The 20440-nt window shown below is 35.3% G+C and overlaps 2 protein-coding genes across 2 annotated transcripts; one reads left to right on the top strand and one right to left on the bottom strand.

Moving 5' to 3' along the window:
* Nucleotides 1-6547: 6547 nt before the first annotated feature.
* On the bottom strand, nucleotides 6548-13859 carry eefsec (eukaryotic elongation factor, selenocysteine-tRNA-specific; the record flags this gene model as incomplete). The annotated part of the gene is made up of 7 exons (XM_079884597.1): nucleotides 6548-7729; nucleotides 8605-8761; nucleotides 9474-10103; nucleotides 10712-10876; nucleotides 11295-11391; nucleotides 11595-11802; nucleotides 13562-13859. The coding sequence occupies 7 exons, from the start codon at nucleotides 13857-13859 to the stop codon at nucleotides 7548-7550; spliced, it is 1737 nt and encodes a 578-aa protein (XP_079740723.1). The 3' UTR covers nucleotides 6548-7547.
* Nucleotides 13575-20436, top strand: ruvbl1 (RuvB-like AAA ATPase 1). The gene is made up of 11 exons (XM_079884624.1): nucleotides 13575-14732; nucleotides 15078-15164; nucleotides 15241-15373; nucleotides 16529-16680; nucleotides 16784-16873; nucleotides 17895-18044; nucleotides 18127-18190; nucleotides 18289-18487; nucleotides 19270-19372; nucleotides 19471-19562; nucleotides 19762-20436. The coding sequence occupies exons 1-11, from the start codon at nucleotides 14592-14594 to the stop codon at nucleotides 19919-19921; spliced, it is 1371 nt and encodes a 456-aa protein (XP_079740750.1). The 5' UTR covers nucleotides 13575-14591; the 3' UTR covers nucleotides 19922-20436.
* Nucleotides 20437-20440: the final 4 nt, after the last annotated feature.

Below are 20440 nucleotides of genomic sequence, written 5' to 3'. Positions count from 1 at the left end.
ACGTTTTAAAATATATCAATATAGAAAACAGTCATTTGAAATTGTAATACATTTTTACAATATTACTGTATTTTGATCAAATAAATGCAGCCCCTGGTGAGCAGAAAAGACTTCTTTTAAAAACATCTTACCAATCTAAAACTTTTGAACGGTTGTGTATGTTAACAACATTAGCAATCTGACCTAACAGATGTAGCTGTTTGCAAACATTCTGTCTGAAACTAGGACACAGCAGAACCCTCCCATTTAACACAGGCCAAGCAGCATTCAACCCCTTTCTTTTCTTTTCTCCTCCGTATCTTCCTGTTTAGCAGGTAAATTAATTCATCCTCTGACTCAGAACAATCACTTATTTTAAATGACAAACCAACTGCGAGTGCTCAGTTCCCCTCTCCAGGGACAGCTTGTGTGGTTATATATGAGTGTTTTACTGTCATCCTCCTGGAACAGGGTAACAGATCTGCTTGCTTCTCTTTCCCTCCTCTCTTTCTCCACTCTTTTATTTTCCCTGTCCTAGTGGTTTTGTCCTGAGAGAAACCTTAGAGGCAGGAAAGTAGGCCGGAGGCAGGAGGGGATTTAGTCTAAATACACTGTTCAAAGTTATCTGACTCAATAGCAGGAAATAAAGACATACCCGTTAAATCAAGAGCCTGTGGTCAAATGATGCGAGGCCTAATAAAAACTGAACTTACTATAGAATTCTATCCCACACTAAGTTATCACTGTAAATGTTTACGTCTAATGAAATACATTTACTGTGTATAGAAATACATTACTTATTAATTTGATACAAAATTCAGTCAATGCCCATTCATGATCAAAATTGATATAGATAGATTTATTTGTATTTCACCCATTTCAAATCCTTATTGTGATGCTAAAGATGAATCATTTTCTCAAAGAGGAACTCTACAATTAAAAAAGAATGAGAAATGAACATGATAGATAACAAACAAACACGAAGCCAATTAGAAAGATAAGATGAAACAAGTACACAAAAACATCATGGATAGAGCAGTAAAGGGAAAGAAAAAAGGCAAAAGAGAAAGAAAAAAAGAGCATGCAGAGAGCTGGCCGACTATAGATTTAAGATAAGTTGGCTGACTGACAAATATTTGTAAAATGTGCAGAGACAGAATGAAACAGAGTCGAGTAAGAAAGAAAGAAAGAAAGAAAGAAAGAAAGAAAGAACTTTTTGGACTAGACAAAGCCGGCTCTTTTAGTGAGTTGCTATTGTGTTTTTATTGTTGTGATTTAAAAAGCCCAGAGGCTTATGGGTAGAATAGGACTCACATTGCTACAGAAACCTGAGAGATGTAACGTATTGAGTGACAGTTGGGTCATTAGAACATCAACTGTAGCAAACATATTGAAACGTAAGCTGCTCACTTGCTCACACATATATCCCGATTATTACATGGGTACCTACAAAATAAATAAATAATTTGACACAAAATATTGATTTAAAAAGGAGTTTATTGATTTAAAAACGATTGCATTGCTTCCGCTAAAGAAAATAGTCCGTTCCGCATCCATAGCAACGCTCTGTTTTTCATGGCAACGGTCTGTTATCAAGAAATAACAGACCGCATTCTACATTGGAATTCAACTAAGCCATGTAATAAGTGTTTTTAATAAGGTTTTTAGTGTACACTAAATGTACAAAAATGTTTTGTAAAATTTTACAATTAATAAAAATAAAAAAATATATTTTTTTAATAAAAATAATGTGTAAGGTGAAACAGGGGCAAAGAGGTTTGAATAGGGAGGTTGATGGTTATTCTGCTCCATTATTGTAATGTATAATGTTATCAAACTAATTCAAGCGATTAAACAGAACACGTTTTTTCGGATACGCAAATGGAACCATCCCACTCCGTGCACACACACTAGTTTACCTCATTTTACCCATCCCACACTTACATTCAGGTAATTGGTTATTTTAGAGACTGTATCTAATTTAATAGCTGTAATCTAATAGTTGGCTGTTTATCGTTCAAAGATAAGATGGAGGGCCTGCTAATTTTATTAGTCTCTTCAGTAAGGGATGTGGGAGGCTTTTACCGCCCTGCTAATTGGTCCAATGAGTCGGACAGTGAAGGAGCGTAACCTGAACTGTTCAAAACAGAATGACCCCAGCATATTGAAGTTTCTTTCACTTGTGTCGACAAATTGATCACAAAACTAAAAATGACAGTTTGATGTACTCCTAAACAATTGCATTCAAACCTCAAAGGGCAAAGGTCACAATCTTTAGCCTTTAACACTTATTGGCGGAACACATCTATAAAATGACTTTTGCATCTACTCATATTCTTTTAAATGTCTTTTTAGACTCAGAAGCATTGAATGATTTATTTTAGACATACAAATAATGCATAATATACCTGTGAGACTAAGTTAAATTCTTCAGTAGATGACAATGCTGCTGACCTGGAAGAAAAGAGCAGAACAAAGAAAAAGAAAACAAGAGAAAGGGGGTGTGGATTAAGGATTGTATGGACATAAAGGCCCAGACAGAATAGGTGAGATAGAACAAAGGGGCGTCAAGATATAAGAAGAAAGGATGGAAAGTGGGATAATGTACCGGAGCAAAGCACCTCTTGAATGAATGTGTTACATGACTGGTTTTTGTGTGGACGTGGACCCTTATACTATAAGAGTGTGTTACTTTATGACTCTGTGAAGACAACAGACTTCAGCTCACAGGGAAACGTGATATATGTATGTGTGAGCAAGTGAGCAGCTTACGGTTCCTCAGCCTCAAATCACTTCCATTGCAGGCTTTAATAAGGCCTAAATAAAATATGTTGATGTAACATAATTCCTGCAAAAGTGAACCTCAAATGTCATGTCCGCGGTCAGTAATATTTCAATAAAAATGTAATTCCCTATATATATTCCCTCCCTGTAACTCTGAGTGTGTATGGAATTGTACAGGTCTGTAAAACGCACTAAACTTTTGGTTCACCCAGAGACTTCAGTAAATCTATGAAATCCAGGGACACTAGATCCAGCTAAAAGCCCAGTTAAAGGAAATGATGTGATTAGTACAGAGGTCTCTAGCAGTAGTCCATTGATTTATAGATGGATTGATGTTTTTTGCTCAATTGTAGAACTGATTGATTCTCTGAGATCTTAAAACCTCTATGTAGAAAACAACTGATGCATTTTGACAACTGTGTGCCATTACAAATCAAGACTAAACAGATTGATTTCATGGCATCTAAGATTTTAATTGCATAATTAACCACCCAAATAAGAAATAAATAGGCATATATACATATACATATACTGTATATATATTTACATACACACATTTTAATTTTCGCAATTTCTATCACACAATGCGAGCCGCAACCATACGAGCATCTATGATAAAAAAAAGAAAAAGAAAAAGAAAATCACCTGTGAGCTCAACATCAAAATTTGTGAATTCAAAAATTGTACCATACGACTTTAGCTGGAAATTGCATAGACATCTATTGTTTTTATATAATAGCTAATTATGAATACTTTAACCTAACCCAGACCCTATCGATTACAGAAAACTTTCAACATTTTTACATATAAAAAAAAAAAAACATTATTTACTTTATTTTTATACTGTTTTTTACAAATGAGAACATCCTCAAAAGGTGGTTTTGGGAGATTTGATCAGGTTTAGATCACTAAAACACACACACACACACACACACACTATTACAATATAATAATTTGAATAATATATCATGTAATATAATGATCGATCAGTTAACAGCTGGGCAATATGAAGACTGCACTTGAGAATTTGTACCCATGTGTTTATTTTTTCAGAACAAAACTGCTTCCCAGCACAAAACTCTTGATTATGATGTTGCTATAGTGCTCTGGGTGGTTTCTATAGCGTTACTAGGTGGTAGCTAGTTGGTTACTTACTGTCCTAAGTTCTCACCGAAGTATCACTAATCTGGTCGCGTAGTGATAGCTCACTTCTGTTCAGTACACTGCAACTTTTACAGTATCCATGGCCGTGGCACAAACGCCAATTGTGGAACGAGTTAGGTGGCAGAGTTAGGGGTAGTTTTGTTTTGTTTTTTAAAAAGTATGAGAAACTGTAATTAAAGGGTTTGTTCACCCAAACATTTCAATTCTGTCATCACTTACTCACTCTCACATTCATCAACACACACATCAGTTGGTAAACGGAAGCTCAAGCATGCTTAGTTGACGTGCGAGAACCAATGAGGTTCATTCTCGTGTGTTACGCAGCACGTTTGAGCTTCAGCATGAACCAATGAGGTTTGTTCTCACGCGTCAAGCAAGTACGGATGAGCTTCTGTTTATGTTCGCTGATCACTGATCAGTGATTATCTGTGAATAAAAGTCAAAATTCAATCCGTTCATCATATAGCGATCATGTCTCTTTTATTTGGACTAAACTGCTCAATTCATATGGATTAGTTTTACGATCTCTTTATGATCTTTTTGAAGCATCAAAATGGGACTGAAGCATGGAGGGACAGAAATTAAAACAGATTGATTAAAAATATCTTCATTTGTGATACGAAGATGAACGAAAGTCATACGGTTTGGAACGACATGAGAGTGAGTAAATTATGACAGAATTTATTTTTGGATGAACTAAACCTTAAATGAATGACTATTTTGCCTGACTCTGGGGATACTACTGCCCTCTATGTGTAAACAAGTGGTATTGCAGTGTCCACACAGACATTAGCGCGCTTTAGGAGGGAGAGAAAATACTCTGTAAGGAAACAATCCATGAGATCAAAGAATATAATTAAAAACGTACAAACACAAATGCCAACTGCCCGTGCTGATGAAGCCGATAATGTTAATGGTAGTGGTAACTCAAACACCGAGCGTGACTTTACCTCTCTTTGGGCTCATCTCAAGATCAGTGCAGGTCCAGGGATCAGGAAGGAGACAATCTGCAGCTTCAACCTCATGGGAAAATCTTATGTTTTTATTTCCTTTTTTCTCTATTCCCCTTTTTCAGTCCCTCTTCTCCCTTCTCTTTCAATTTATGAATTTTAAACAGGCACTCTGAAAGACCTTTCTGATGAAGGACCCTGATTAGAGAGGTTAACAGACTCAAGCTGTCATATCAAAGGCTTGTACATGCATGCACTCACACACAAAATAAAAGACTTAGATTCCTATCTGAGTCACTGAAGGGGAAAAGACAGTAAAAGACAGCATGTGTGTGTGTTTAAATTTCTCTTGAGTCAATGATCAGGCCGAACATGGCATGAAAGCCATGTTGTGTTAGACTCACAGAGTTCTAGTGCCTGCAGTGTTTAACTAAGTGTTCTGTCTCTTTCCTGCTGTAATTAATCAGAGAAATTGAACTTGGCCTCATTAATATTAATGCACAGTAAAACACACACACAACACACTTCTGATCCTTACAAAGGAGAAATCAGTCAGCAGACTGCATCGGGCAATTGTTCTGGCATACAGTTCAAAAGTTTGAATGTTTTTTTTTAAATAATTATCTTGTGCTTACCACGGCTACATTTATTTGATAAAAAAAATACAGTAAAATTCTTAAATATTATTACAATTTAAAATCTGTTTTCTATTTTAGTATGTATATATATATATATATATATATATATATATATATATATATATATATATATATATATATATATATATATATATATTTATTTATTTTTTATTTATTTTTTTTTTTTTTTTTATTACTTATCCAGTATAGCAAAGCTGAATTTTCAGCATCATTACTCCAGTCTTCAGTGTCACATAATCCTTCAGAAATCATTCTATTCAGAAAAATTCTGATTTGCTGCTCAAGGAACATTTCTTATTACTAGTTGAAAACAGTTGTGGTGCTTAATATATTTGTGGAAACCATGATCATTTTTTATGATTCTTTTCAGAATTTTTAAAAATGTCTTCACTGTCACTTTTGATAAATTTGATCCATTCTTGCTGAATAAAATAATACATTTCTTTAAAAAATCTTACTGACCTCAAACTTTTGAATGGTAGTTTATAATCACAAAATCTTCTAAGAATATCATAAAGAGACTGAATTGCTGAAACTGCAACCAATTTTCTCAGAGCTGAAAGACAAATAAAAGAAAGGGAGATATGACACATTTGTTTGTCTTTTAAAATGTTAAATGTCTACATCCATCATCAGGAATGGAACATAAAATTAATAGTTGGACAATAAAGGATTAATTCACCTAAAAATGTAAATTCTAAATTCTATCATTTACTCTCTGTCATGATGTTTGTGACCTGTTGTTTTTTCTTTCTTCAGTGCAACACAGAAAATAAAGGTTTTGCAGAGTGACTGGCAGGTTTAAATATGAATGTGATTTAAAAGCCAATATGGAGGGGAACATTTTCAGAGAATAAGCTATAGTAAATTGTATAGACTACTTTTTTGGACCGCGGTGTGGAAAAGAGCAACCTTGACATTCTGCAAAACATCTTTTGTGTTCCACATTTTGGAATAAAATCCTTCCTTTAGAGGTTAATGTATGGCCAAAGGATCCATACAAATAGGCCTACTGTATATATAAAAACTTTTATTCAGTTAGATCAACACATCTTCCTGTTGGAATAAATGACAGCACATTTGCTAGTCAAAGAAATTGTGCGTAAGAGAATGAGAGTGATAGGCAGTAACCTATGAATGCACTTCTTTAAAAGTCCAGTTATTAGCAATTATAATGAATAACAAATAAAGGCTTTGTTCTTACCTGCAATGTCAGGTAAAAACAGGGAAGTATATCAACACAGGTGGCATTTAATATTTTAGTACAGTTGCTTTTTGTATACTCGCAAATTAAGAATGAATTTGACTACAGATTCCTCCGAGTTGCTGCAATGTAAATGGAATCTATGCAAATCTGTGAAGCAAATCGGTAAACAATGATAAGACTTATTGTGGTCATAAAAAAGCTAAAAGGTTAAATATAGGGGTTTTTTTCGGTTTTTTTTGTGGGGGGGGGGGGGGGGGGGGACTCAGAAACACGCATTCACAAGCAGGCCTACATTTGCACAAACAAACAAACAGTGGAAATTAAAAATTTATATTTATACATTTAGAGTAACTGGAGGTCGGGGTGTGTGGAAACAACTGAAATATTTGCCTATACTCACAATGCTTTCTGCCCTTAAGCAACATCCCAACCACTCTCAATATGCCAAGCTCAAAGATGCATAAACACGTTACACACACTCTTGCAAACAAAAAGTTAATCACAAAAAAATAGTTCATTGCAACTAAAGCAGTTTAGCTAATAGAGTTATTTATTATCAGTCATATAACAGCACTTATTTAGTAAGGTAATGATGTGTTTTGAAGGAATGTTCCATGTTTTCTTTTTAGTTCATTTTTATTATTCCATATTTGAAGGAATAATAAAAATGCCAAATAACAGAATAGAAACTCTGCACACAAAAAAACATGTACAAGAAGTTTCCCGCTCCATATCCCAGACTTTAGTAGTGTCTGTTTTTCCTGTCCGCTTTTCAGCTCTTATCGGGAATGATCGGACTGAGGGTCAGGACTGCACCATCTTTTTGTGGGGATCATATATGTAGCGTTTGAAGTTTAAGTGTATGGTAACTGGCTGAGCGTCAAGCTTGGTTTCCTCAGATTTGGAGGATTCATTTTTGGCCCCACCCTTCCCCTTCTTCTTAGATGAAGAGCACAGAAGCTGCTTGGTTTCTTCTTTCAGCCCCTCTAACAGAAGAGAAAGAAAGAAAGAACAGGCATTCATAGACAAGGGACATACAAAGATACTAGATCCTCATGTTTTGGATGGATACATTGATCATATGACCATTAAAGTTTTAAACAGGAATTAACTGCTGCGTCAATCTGGATTGACTTATTTCAGTGTTATTTTAGTTTTTATTTTAGTTTTATTTTTTTTAAAAATTGTGAAAAGATTGTTTTTTGTCTTTTTATTATTATTTTTAAATATTGCCATTTAGGTTTAATTTGTTTTTTATTTCAGTTTTAGTTCGTTTTCATTTTTATTTATTTCCAGTTATTAATTTTAGTGCTTCGACTTAAATGTATTTCAGTTTAATCCCAAGGCAACATTTCTAATTTTCGTTTAGTTTTAATTTTTCAAATAATATTTATATTTTATTTTAACTTTATTTCAACTAACAGAAATGACTTATAAATTCTTTTTTTTTTTCAAACTAGACAAAAATTGGAGGTAAAGTACAGTACAAAAAACTAAACATCCTTTCCAGTGTGGTTATAGATACATTCATTCTACTAAATTCATTGAGCCTGAAGAGAGGTGTGTGTGTGTGTGCGCATGTATATTTGTGTGGCTGAGGTCTACCAACACAAGAGAGCCTTGAGGGTCAGGAAAAGGATGTATGTTTTTTTGCACATATATTTAAGATATAGCGTGCATTTTTGCTGTGTGTAACTTTATATGAGAGCAGCTTTTGTGTATATGCTGTCTTGAATGAATGAATGAGTGCATGGATGTAAAAAAATTAAGTCCCCTGACAAGAAACATAGAGGAAGGAGGAAAAAAAGAGGCCAAGAAAAAGTTAGGGAGAGTAAATAAGAGTGTATTTGTCTTTGCTTACCTGGTATTCGGATTTTGATCTTGCCACTCTGGCCGAAGCCACCTTCAATGGACCCCATTTCTCCCGTCGACAGCGTAACTTTTAAACCCACAAACAGCTGAAGGTTCGTCTCCTTCTTAAACAGGTTTCGACCAATCACAGTGTAGTCATCTGTCACCTGACCAAAGATAAAAAACTGATGAGCCAGAGTACACAAGGTACTCAAAAGACTGTAAAAAGTCAAATAAATGAATAAAATTAGTAAGAATTGTGTAGGAACAAAATCAAACAATATCTGACCCCAAATATAGTGAAATCAATTATACTATGAAATCATGTATATTATATACATTACCATTCAAAAGTCTGTGGTCGGTAAAGATTTATAATATTTATCAAAGAAGTCTCTTATGCTCACCAAGGCTGCATTTATTTGATGAAAAATACAGTAAAAACTGTAATATTGTGAAATAATTACAATTTAAAATAACTGTTTTCTATTTTTAATATATTTTAAGATGTAATTTATTTCTGTGATGGCAAAGCTGAATTTTCAGCATCATTACTCCAGTCTTCACTGTCACATGATGAAATCAGTGAAATCATTCTAATATGCTGATTTGACGCTCAAGTAATATTTATTGTTATAATGATTATCAATGCTGAACAGTTGTGCTGCTTGATATTTTTGTGGAAACTGTGATTTTCAGGATTCTTTGATGAATAGAAAATTTAAAATAACAGCTTTTAGCAGCAATTTAATGAATCTTTTCTTAACAAAAGTGTTCATTTCTTTATTAAAAACTTACTGATCTCAAACCTTGAACGGTAGTCTGTGTATGTGTAATTTTACATTTATACATTATCAATATATAAATATTTGTAGTTACCCGTTCCACTGATCCTTCTTTCTCCTTATCTTTGCTGATTTTGAGTCGAGGCAGTGCTGTCTCTGTGTAGTTTTTGTCCTCAAACCCTTCCAAAAGCTTTCCGTGAAAGGCAAGCCTGCATGTGTTACCATGGATATCCGAGTCCAGTCGTGACCCAATCACTAAGCAAAGTGGTGGACATGTGACCGGTCGTTCAAACTCAAGTAAAGCCCATTGCTGTGGTTCCCCTCTCCCTCCTTCCGCCTGACCAGTCAAAAACTCATCCAGGTGGTGAAACTCCCAATCAAATGAGAAAGAGCTTGCACTTTGCTCTTGAGAGGTGGGTCTACACTCTCCATTTTCTTTGCCAGGAAGCACTCGATTGAAGAATGAGATACGCGCCATAACGGTTTCATGTCCAACGGTGATGTGAAACTTTGCACGGCTGCTAAGTGCTCCACGATAGTATTCAATCTTTTGGACGGATATAATAGCAGCGTAAAGAGTTTGCAATGAACCTGGTGTGCATATTACACCCCGTTCTAACAGTTTTGGGTCAAACTGTGTCACACACACGCCAACCCGATCCCCTTGCATAGCACTAGGAACTGGCTTACGAAACATCTGCACAGATTTGACCTTGCGAGTTACCTAAGGAATAAAAAAAAGAGAAAGAAATAAGGAGCTGATCATGTCAATACACAATGTTGCAAAATATTTGTTCACCTATGTGAAATTTATCATTTGGAAACAGTCAGAGAATTAAAAAAAAAAAGATAAGAATCTTTTATAATGCAATTTGTGCAGTTTGCAATGCATGTGTACATATACAAGTGTTCAAAAGTTTGGGGTCGGTAAGATTTTTTCATGTTTTTGAAAGAAGTCCAAGCCTGACAGTAAAAACAGTAATATTGTGAAATATTTCTCTGTTGTAATATATTTTGAAATGTCATTTATTCCTATAATGGCAAAGCTGAATTTTCAGTCTTCAGTCTTCCGTGTCACATGATCCTTCAGAAATCATTCTGATATGCTGATTTGCTGCTCAAGAAACATTTCTTCTTATTATTAATGTTGAAAATGGTTGTGCTTGTAAAAACTGTGATACTTTGATGAATAGTAAGTTCAGATCATACTATTTAGAACTTACAAAAGAACAGCAATTATTTGAAATAGAAATCTTTCTTTAAAAAAAAAACCCTCACTCATCCCAAAACTTTTGAACTGTAATGTATGTATTGTAGTGTGTAGATAAGTACCTTTAACGCTGGTATCTCCACAGTCTCATTGACACTGAGTGACCCTTGTAAGATGGTGCCAGTAATGACTGTTCCCTGGCCACGGATGGAGAAGCAGTGATCTACAGCCATGAGGAGGGAACCTGACGGATCTCTACGAGGAAGGAAGGCCTGGGCCTTCAATAACTAAACACATAATCAGAGACAACCTCAGAAATATGGTACATACCTTTCAAAAATACAGTAATAACAAAAAGCCTGAGGCATAAAATCACCCTTTAACTATAATGCTAACATCCACTCAAGCTAGTATAAACTAGTTTGTGCTAAAAATGTTATCCAGCATGATTTGACAATGTTCCAAAAACAAAAATCTAGCATGTATCAATGGAAAAAAAGAAATCTGTTATCTGTCATCATGGTCAGTGTCACAAATTTGCATATATTTGATTCAGTTTTCTATATATATCCTTTAACTTCTTTTACATCATAACTTTTATTTATATAGGCATTTTTAATTTATAAAACGATTTACAAAATGTAAAAGTGGTCTCCGATTTTTGGATTTTTAATCTGTGCTGTGACAACACCCCCACTAACTCACATCTATGAGTTCATTTATCCCCTGTGGCTCGTCTGTATCCGGGGCCTCAGGACCACCTGGCTTTGCTGCCACAGCAATTATAGGACAATCTTTAAATCTGACAAGCAAAAAATAAATCAAGTCAGTTTTATTTGTATAGCACTTTTCACAATATACATTGTTTTTAAAGCAGATTTACATAAATAATGTTTATAATATCTTAATATCATCATGCCTTAGTTGCATTTAGAAGAGTAGAGCTGGCAAAATGTATAATATATAGAATATATAGTGAAACGTGCTTAAGTTGACGGTGTCTACCTTGTGTTCTCGAGAGTTTTGTGCATCCTCTTGGTCATTTTGTCAATAGCCGCCTGTTTCTTGTCACTAGGCAACATGTCTGTTTTGTTGAGTATGACGATCATGCGGGAGCAGGTCAGCTGACCAATCAAAAGGCACTCTGCTGTTTGTGTCTGCATACCTTTCACAACGTCAACCACCAATATCATCAGATCAATGATCTGAGCACCTGAATGCAAGTACACAGATGAGAGTAAAACATATAAGTTCAACAATGACAAACATAACAGAATGAAGTCATCACTGCAAGACAGAAAAAGAGACCAAAAATAATAGAGGCAGGAGACCAGGCTATTGCCTTTCCTTTCCCTCTTTTTCTCTCCCTCTCTCTGGCACTCATTCTTTCCTGAGAGATCCCCTCTGGGGGAGAGAGGAAGTCAAGCTGGAGCCCTGAACAGCCCCCTTCCGCCTTAATCAACCACATGTGACATAAATGCACACACACACACATACACACACGCCATCAATGCAATTACACTAGACTTTCCCACTACACTTGAGATCTCTTGAGTTTGTTTGGTCCCTCTATACATTGTTTCTCCAAATCATATATTCCTTCATAAATCCCTCATATTACTTATGAGATTGTGTATGCAAGAAAACAAGTCGTGTAAGCTACTTTTTTTAGTATAGAGGAATATCGAAAGCATGTATTGTGTACCCACGACTACCTAGGTTAGCAAATAGATGTGATTAATCACTTAATTCTGTTGTATAATTTTGAAATGCATTAAATGACAGAATCTGATCATGACCAGAAAAATTATGTTGTTCTTTGGTGTAACTGTAAAAGTTGTTCTCATGCTATTTAATCTATGTAGATATTACAAGTCTGTCATTAAAACCATATTGTCTTTTGATTTGAGAGCTTGTTTTAACCCTATAAAGTGTATGGTATCATTTTTGATACATGAATTTCTAGGGCCTCTAAATTTCCAACATTATTATAACTTTGTTGGAAAAACTGTTGTACCTGATGTACTAGATGCCCTCTGCAATCTAATTGATAGTTAATAATCAAGTAAAAGGCCTTCAGGTCGTGGTTCATGTCTTTTTGCTGGGAAATTTCTACAAAGAAAATATAAGAATAACTTTTAGATTGTTATTAATATTTCAAAACTGACATTTACTGGACTAAAGAAACTTAGTTTTACTTGATTAATCTTACATACATTTTAACATGATTTTATTCTTTAAAAAAAGTATCAAATAAGATTTTTGAGGAACATTTATTTATCTCTCAATCATCATTGTACAGAATTGCATTATGTGTTGGTCCCCCACAATTAAAACTACAGAGCTTTGATCATAAAACTACTTACACATATGATTGGGAGAGATGGTGTTAATTAACATTTATATGCAAGTACTGTTATATTTATTTATATGCATGTAGTCTGGTGAGGTCTACCCGAATTTATTCTTACTTAACATATAAATAACAGCATCTGCAACCTGTACCAATATACATATTTTTGCTCAGTTTGGGCCTCATCCTCCTCAAGTATGAACTCTATATTCTCACTATACCATTAAAGATGTATATGACACACAGTATATTTGGTTTTCTTTTATATATTTGTTTCTGAAGGTTTTCTGTTCTAGCCTATTTAAAATTGATTTTACTGATTTATTGTTATATGTCAGTCTCTACAGGGTTAATGTGATCTCTTCAAAATAACACACACACACCACCTATTGGTCAAAAGTGGTAGTGCTGGACCAAGTTTAAAATGCCCTGACAGGTTGCTTTTCTTCTAATAATTATAGTCATACTAGAAATTAAAAGACGTGTGGTGCATTGCTTTGTTTTGCATGAATTACATATTGATCCACGCATACTTGTAAACATGCAGTTTGGTATTGTGGGTTTAATTAGTGTAACCCTTGCCCAACTAATATAAACCAAGTCGTTGTTATCCACTTACCCCCGATGATAGTGCGTATGAGGGAGGCATGTCCAGGGCAGTCCACCAGTGTGAACTGCAGACTGTCGTATAGTCTGTCCCCGCAGGACTGTCTCAGGTGCTCCGGTAAGGGCACCGTGAACGCACTGAAGCCGAGATCCAGCGTGATGCCGCGCTCTTTGGACTGGGGGTTCTTGTCGAAGGCTGCTGTGGATGCGGTGCTGCTCAGCGCCCGGGCGAGAGAGGTTTTTCCGCTGTCCACATGGCCGAGGACACCGACGTTAAAGTTCAGCGTTTTAGGAAGACTGGAATCTGCCATTACTGGAATTGTTGGGTAACAGAGCCTGAATGCGCAGACTTTGAACTGCTGACAGCAACGCTGTTGGTTCAACCTAACCAGCTCAATATTAAACTGTCAGTAAACCAAATTGATCTAATTTGGTGGAATTTAATAATAATATTCACGTATTAGTTATGATATGAGAGATTAAATTACATGCTAAGTACATTTCTGCATTCAGCAAACTTTTCTGAAATTTGACATTTGTTCTTCCTGCGCTACCAAAAAACAATCTCGGACAAAACAGTTCAACTCATATGGAACACTCGGTTCCACTTCACAGCATTATTATTTAGAAAAGAAACATAACTCGTGGATCAAATTATTTATTAACTAGTAAAATGGTTTAAATTATTTACAACATGTTTAATGTATAATCAGGAGTTTATTTACACTTCATACAGAAAAAGAGATTTGTGGAACCTACAGCGCTTATCTTTGTTCCAGTACAACATTTCAAACGGAGCACAAAAGGAAAATAGGGGCGTGTTCGCAGTTGTCTACACCAATGATTAAGCATATATTCCACAAATTCACCAATCGAAACAAAGAACGGCTGAAAACCGTTTCAGGGGCGGTACTTCCTCAAATCGCCTTGGTTACCCACATGGAAACGCGGGTCTCTTGTGTTTGATTTCAACGGCCTTTCATGAGATAGGCTTGAAGTTGTTTTACTCACGTTTTAGAGCGTTTAATAAACAAATAAGAAACATGAAGATTGAAGAGGTGAAAAGCACAACGAAGACGCAGCGCATCGCATCTCACAGCCATGTGAAGGGTCTCGGGCTGGATGAGGCCGGTAATGCTAAACAGTCCGCGTCCGGACTAGTGGGGCAGGAGACCGCTAGAGAGGTAACGTTAACCTAGAGATCAATTTCAGCATTTTCCAGTTTGTGAATGGGGATTCAGTACATTTAATTACGCTGATTAATGAATTTAATTATTTGTATTTAACTGATTATTTGTGATGAACGAATACAAAATATCTGATAAATGGTATGTGTCAGGAAGAGCCATATAAAATACATATTTCACATTCACTGAGATTATATTGTTGTGATCATAACAGATCCTGGAGATTATTAATGTTTGTAAAAAATTCCTGCCATTCACTTGACATTAAAAATGTATAAAGGACATCCTGTTTAGCTGTAAAGATATCATAAATAATAATAATAATTCTTACATTTTTATTAGGCTTGTGGCATCATTGTAGAGCTGATTCGTTGCAAAAAAATGGCTGGCAGAGCTATTTTACTGGCAGGACCACCTGGAACAGGCAAGGTAAGGACTGAGAGCTTCACAGCTGTTGTATGTGAAAGTGTTTATGGTTTATACATTTTATTTCTGTACCCCACAGACTGCTCTAGCATTGGCCATGGCGCAGGAACTGGGAAATAAAGTGCCGTTCTGTCCTATGGTGGGCAGTGAAGTGTATTCATCAGAAATCAAGAAGACTGAAGTGCTGATGGAGAACTTCAGAAGAGCCATAGGTGAGCTCTTGTGCAAAGAACCTATATTTGTCTACTTCAAGAGTAGACAACATACCTGTGTACCATTACCTATAAAAACATCATACAATACATTTATTAATTTCTTTTAGGAGATACTTTTAGTAGTTAAGGTAAAATGTGATTTAAAAAACAGTGAAATGCATTCAAATACATTTTAACTTGTTAGTAACTCTTCACACACACTAGCTATGTTTCCATACTATGACGCAAATTTAACTTGTTGGAATATCGCATAAAACATTTGTGAATAAAGCACTGTTTCCATCCCATGTGTTCAAGAGAACAAAATCGTCACTTCCTGGGAAATTGGCGCAAAATATCTAATAAAAATGGAATTTGCTGCAATCCGAAGTTGCTGCAAAGCCACTGTGGCTTTTTTATCATACATCATAAATGACATGCGCACAGATGAAATGCAATAAACACTGTTGTGTTCTCTTGTGCTCGGATGCCTGATGTTTGTAAATGTAATCATGTGATACAATTCTGGGAGGCCATTTTACCAAAATATTTTGATGACAGACTTTTGGGACAGGCATTTCATAATAACTGAAACAATGTTTGAGATGCTGTGCAATGAAACTGATCCGCTGGAGGTCCAGCTATCCGATTGCATCCTCATTTGAGGCAGTCACGCAAGTTTTTTTTTTTTTTGTTGCTCATTGAAGCATTTATTCAGTAAATGTGTTTCCATCATAGTTTATGGACATTTCTACTTATCGAATAAAAAATTGAGCTGAGTACATACGTTTTTTTATGCACATTTTTTTTTATTCATGCGCATCTTTGGTATCTTTGTGTTTCCATCCAGAGTTTTTTTTAATGCGATATCCCAAAATTTGCATAAAACTAGGTGGATGGAAAGGTATAGTCTGACATTAGACCGACAGTATGCATCTGAAACAATGTGGACTGTGTGATCTAGTAAGATAGGCATGCATGCACACACACATTATTAAAACGTTGACAGATATATACTGGCATGGGCAGGTGAATAGACTCAAGTATTTAATATAACAAATTCTGTTGGTGTTTAAGAATGTATTGATAGATCCTCTAGTAATTAGTTAGCTTTGTTTACATTTTCCTTTTCTTTTTTTGTATCTAAATTTCTTATTTTGTTTGTGCATTCAGGTCTGCGTATCAAGGAGACTAAAGAGGTGTATGAAGGAGAGGTCACTGAACTGACTCCCTGTGAGACGGAGAACCCAATGGGGGGCTATGGCAAAACTATCAGTCATGTCATTATTGGTTTAAAGACGGCAAAGGGCACCAAACAGTTGAAGGTAAGGAAGTGAAAGAGTGCTGCTTTCATGTCAAAAAGCAGCATCTGTTTTACATCTGTTTAAAGTTATGTTATATCTCATTGTGTTTGATATGCTTATGCAGCTGGATCCCAGTATCTATGAAAGTCTGCAGAAGGAGAGAGTGGAGGTCGGTGATGTTATCTACATCGAGGCTAACAGTGGGGCAGTCAAGGTATGGACGGATTTGCTTAACCATTCTCTCTCCGGCCCATATCTGCGCTTGGCATGTTGAAGTAATCTTTTGTCAGTGCAGGTGGGCAGGTACTAGTCTGGCAGTGGTATAAAAGACAAGATTGTCTTACATATTTTTGAAAGAAAGTAATACTTTTATTCAGCAAGGATTTATTAAATTGATAAAAAGTGAAAGTATAGATTTTTATAATGTTAAATCTGTTCTTTTGAACTTTCTATTCACCAAAGATTCCTGAAAAAAATGATCACAGTTTCCACAAAAACATTAAGCGGCACAACCGTTTGCAAATAATAATAATAAAAAGTTTCTTGAGCACCAAATCAGCATAATAGAATGATTTCTGAAGGATCATGTGACACTGAAGACTGGAGTAATGATGCTGAAAATTCAGATTTACCATCACAGGAATAAATTACATTTTAAGATATATTAAAATAGAAAATCTATATCACTTTATAATAATATTTGATCAAATAATTGCAGCATTGGTGAGTGGTAACACTTCATTTTAGAGTCCAATTCTTACTATTAACTAGTTGCTTATCAGCATGCATATTACTAGGATATTAGTTGTTTATTAATAGTTATATAGCGCATATTAATGCCTTATTCTGCATGACCATATTCTACATCCCTTAATCCTACCCAATACCTAAACTTAACTACCTTACTAGTTAATTGTGAGAATTGGACCCTAAACTGAAGTGTGACCAGCATGGTGAGATTTCTTTCAAAAACATAAAAAAAAAATCTTACTGATCCCAAACACTACTTAAACAGTATTGTACACATATATAGTTTTTAAATAAACATATATATATATATATATATATATATATATATATATATATATATATATATATATATATATATATATAAAATATTAAATGAAATCCCACATTACATAAAGGGCTATACACTTCCCTTGTAAATAAGTGACAAGCATCTCTCAAGGCTCTTATTGAGTTTATTCATAAGTATTTCTGTTTTTGGTTTGCAGAGGCAGGGACGATGTGACACGTTTGCAACAGAGTTTGATTTGGAGGCGGAAGAGTATGTACCACTACCGAAAGGCGATGTTCACAAGAAGAAAGAGATCATTCAGGATGTTACACTTCATGACCTGGATGTTGCTAATGCAAGACCTCAGGTACATGCACACAAACATCATGTTATCCAGCTTCAAGTGGATCTCCATGATTCTAATAATATCAGTGTATTGTGTTTTCTAGGGAGGCCAGGACTTACTTTCTATGATGGGTCAACTGATGAAACCCAAAAAGACAGAAATCACAGGTAAAATGGTTAATATATTTATATACTGATAATCCTAGTAGAGTTTTTAATGAGGCCATGTTTAACCATTTCTTTGTGTTTGTGTATTCTGTATACAGATAAACTGCGAGCAGAGATCAATAAGGTTGTGAATAAATACATTGAACAGGGCGTGGCAGAGCTGGTTCCTGGTGTTCTGTTTATTGATGAAGTTCACATGCTGGACATTGAGTGTTTTACCTACCTGCACCGAGCCCTGGAGAGCTCCATCGCTCCCATCGTAGTGTTTGCATCCAATCGAGGAAACTGCCTCATCAGGTGGGTTTTTGGTGGGAAATGTAGGTTATGTGTAAAGTAAAATAGCTTTGTCGCAGTTTTGTAAAATTGTAGGATATTTATTTAGGTAACACTTTCACAATAAAGTTCAATTAGTTAAAATTTGGCTTTTTCAAATATTACCTTTAATACTGTATGTAATGTGAATGTAAAAGGTCTGCAAAGATCAAAGTGCACAACAAAAAGTTATTCTACCTCATTTATAAAACGAACGTACAACAGAAATGTGGGTGTACAATCGTTACTTGCCACGCGAGCGGTGGTTACGATCAAATCTCACATCAGGTCTTAGCTCATGTACTCAAGTTTTTGAGTTTATATGTAAATCTGGTGGAGAATTGTAATGAGAGCATTTTGTTCATTTAGATTATTTTCCTGCCTGACAACCGACAGTCTTAACCCTTAAGATTAATGTCAATGTTTCAAACAGATTAAAGTGCAAGAATTATAAAGAACAATAGTTATTACTTTACAATAAGGTCTCATTAGTTAAAGGTGGGGTAAGTCGTTTTTGAAATATGCTGTTGGCCAATGTTGATATTTGAAATCAACCCAAACAAACACACCCCTTCTTAATTGCTCCGCCTCCAAAACTCACACTCCAATTCTAACAGCCCTGCTCCGAGTCGGACTCGAACCCCGATCCCCCTGCAAGCGAGACGAGTGCACTAACAATGACGTTAATGACCAACTGTTAGAATGATCCATTTGATTGGTTATGGAGTTGATTGACAAGTTTACAGATATGCATAATTCTGTTTTAGGGGGACAGAGGACATCAGCTCTCCTCACGGAATTCCACTGGATCTCCTGGATCGAGTCATGATTATCAGAACTATGCTGTACACTCCTCAAGAAATGAAACAGGTGTGCATACACATTTTTGTCAAAATAAGCTCCTTAAAAACGAAGATATATAAATGATGAAGTATACATTAATTTGTTTAATTTGCATGTTTCTATAGATCATAAAGATCCGAGCTCAGACAGAGGGCCTCAACATCAGCGAGGATTCTTTATCTCACCTCGGAGAGATCGGTACTAAGACTACACTCAGGTAATACTTGTTACTAAGAAAACATACACACCACTCATAACGTTATATCCTACTAATATAGATTTGATTAAACTGTCTCATATTTACTTGTGCCTTGCTACCTGCATTCTCACTTATTCATTATTATGAATTTATAATTTACACAGTTTGGTTATGTAATGTTGGCTAACGTGTGTGTCTTTGTGTAAATGATATGCAGATATGCAGTGCAGCTGCTGACACCTGCCAATCTGTTGGCACGAGTTCAGGGGAGGGAAGTAGTCGAAAAAGAACATGTGGAAGAAATTAATGAACTCTTCTATGATGCAAAGTCCTCTGCAAAGATCCTACAAGATCAGCACACCAAGTTTATGAAATAACTCTCTCGCTTTCTCTGTACGCCCTGCTATGGTTTGATTTACTGGTTGATTATTTCACATTTGTCATGATATTATAACAGTATGACAGATGTACCAAGCCATGGCTTGATGTACCATGGCTACTGTATTGTTCTACCTAATTGTGTCAGTTGCTGTTTGTATCAAATGAGAACAGGAAAGAAAACAGTCTCTTCGTTAATAACATTGTTTCAACCGGATTTTATCCCCCACTTTTGTTATTCTCCTGTAGGATAAGTTCTCCATTGTCCTTGTTTTTTTTTTTTTTTTGAAAATAAATATTTTTTTGATAGTAATGTGAAATATAAATGGGTTTGAATTTAATTTGTTTTATTATGACATACTTAATTTCCACACAAAATCAAATTTGGAGGTTGGATAAAAAAATGACTAATATGACACTCTCAAAACTACTAATATTGTTTAGCTGTGCTGTTGTGACAACTGACATGTTAGTTAAATAACTTCAAATAAAATCTACTGTTATTTCAATGTTAATGC

Source organism: Squalius cephalus, assembly GCF_949319135.1.
Source record: "Squalius cephalus genome assembly, chromosome: 10".
NCBI lineage: Eukaryota > Metazoa > Chordata > Actinopteri > Cypriniformes > Leuciscidae > Squalius > Squalius cephalus.
Note: the sequence above shows the minus strand (reverse complement) of the source record. Positions and strands in the feature narration are given on the sequence as shown.

Bases quoted from the DNA above. Each gene is read 5' to 3' on its own strand.
- ruvbl1 (XM_079884624.1), top strand. From the start codon at position 14,592: ATGAAGATTGAAGAGGTGAAAAGCACAACGAAGACGCAGCGCATCGCA. The intron at 15,165-15,240 runs GTAAGGACTGAG...TGTACCCCACAG, and splicing joins GACCACCTGGAACAGGCAAG to ACTGCTCTAGCATTGGCCAT. The intron at 16,874-17,894 runs GTATGGACGGAT...TTTGGTTTGCAG, and splicing joins CTAACAGTGGGGCAGTCAAG to AGGCAGGGACGATGTGACAC.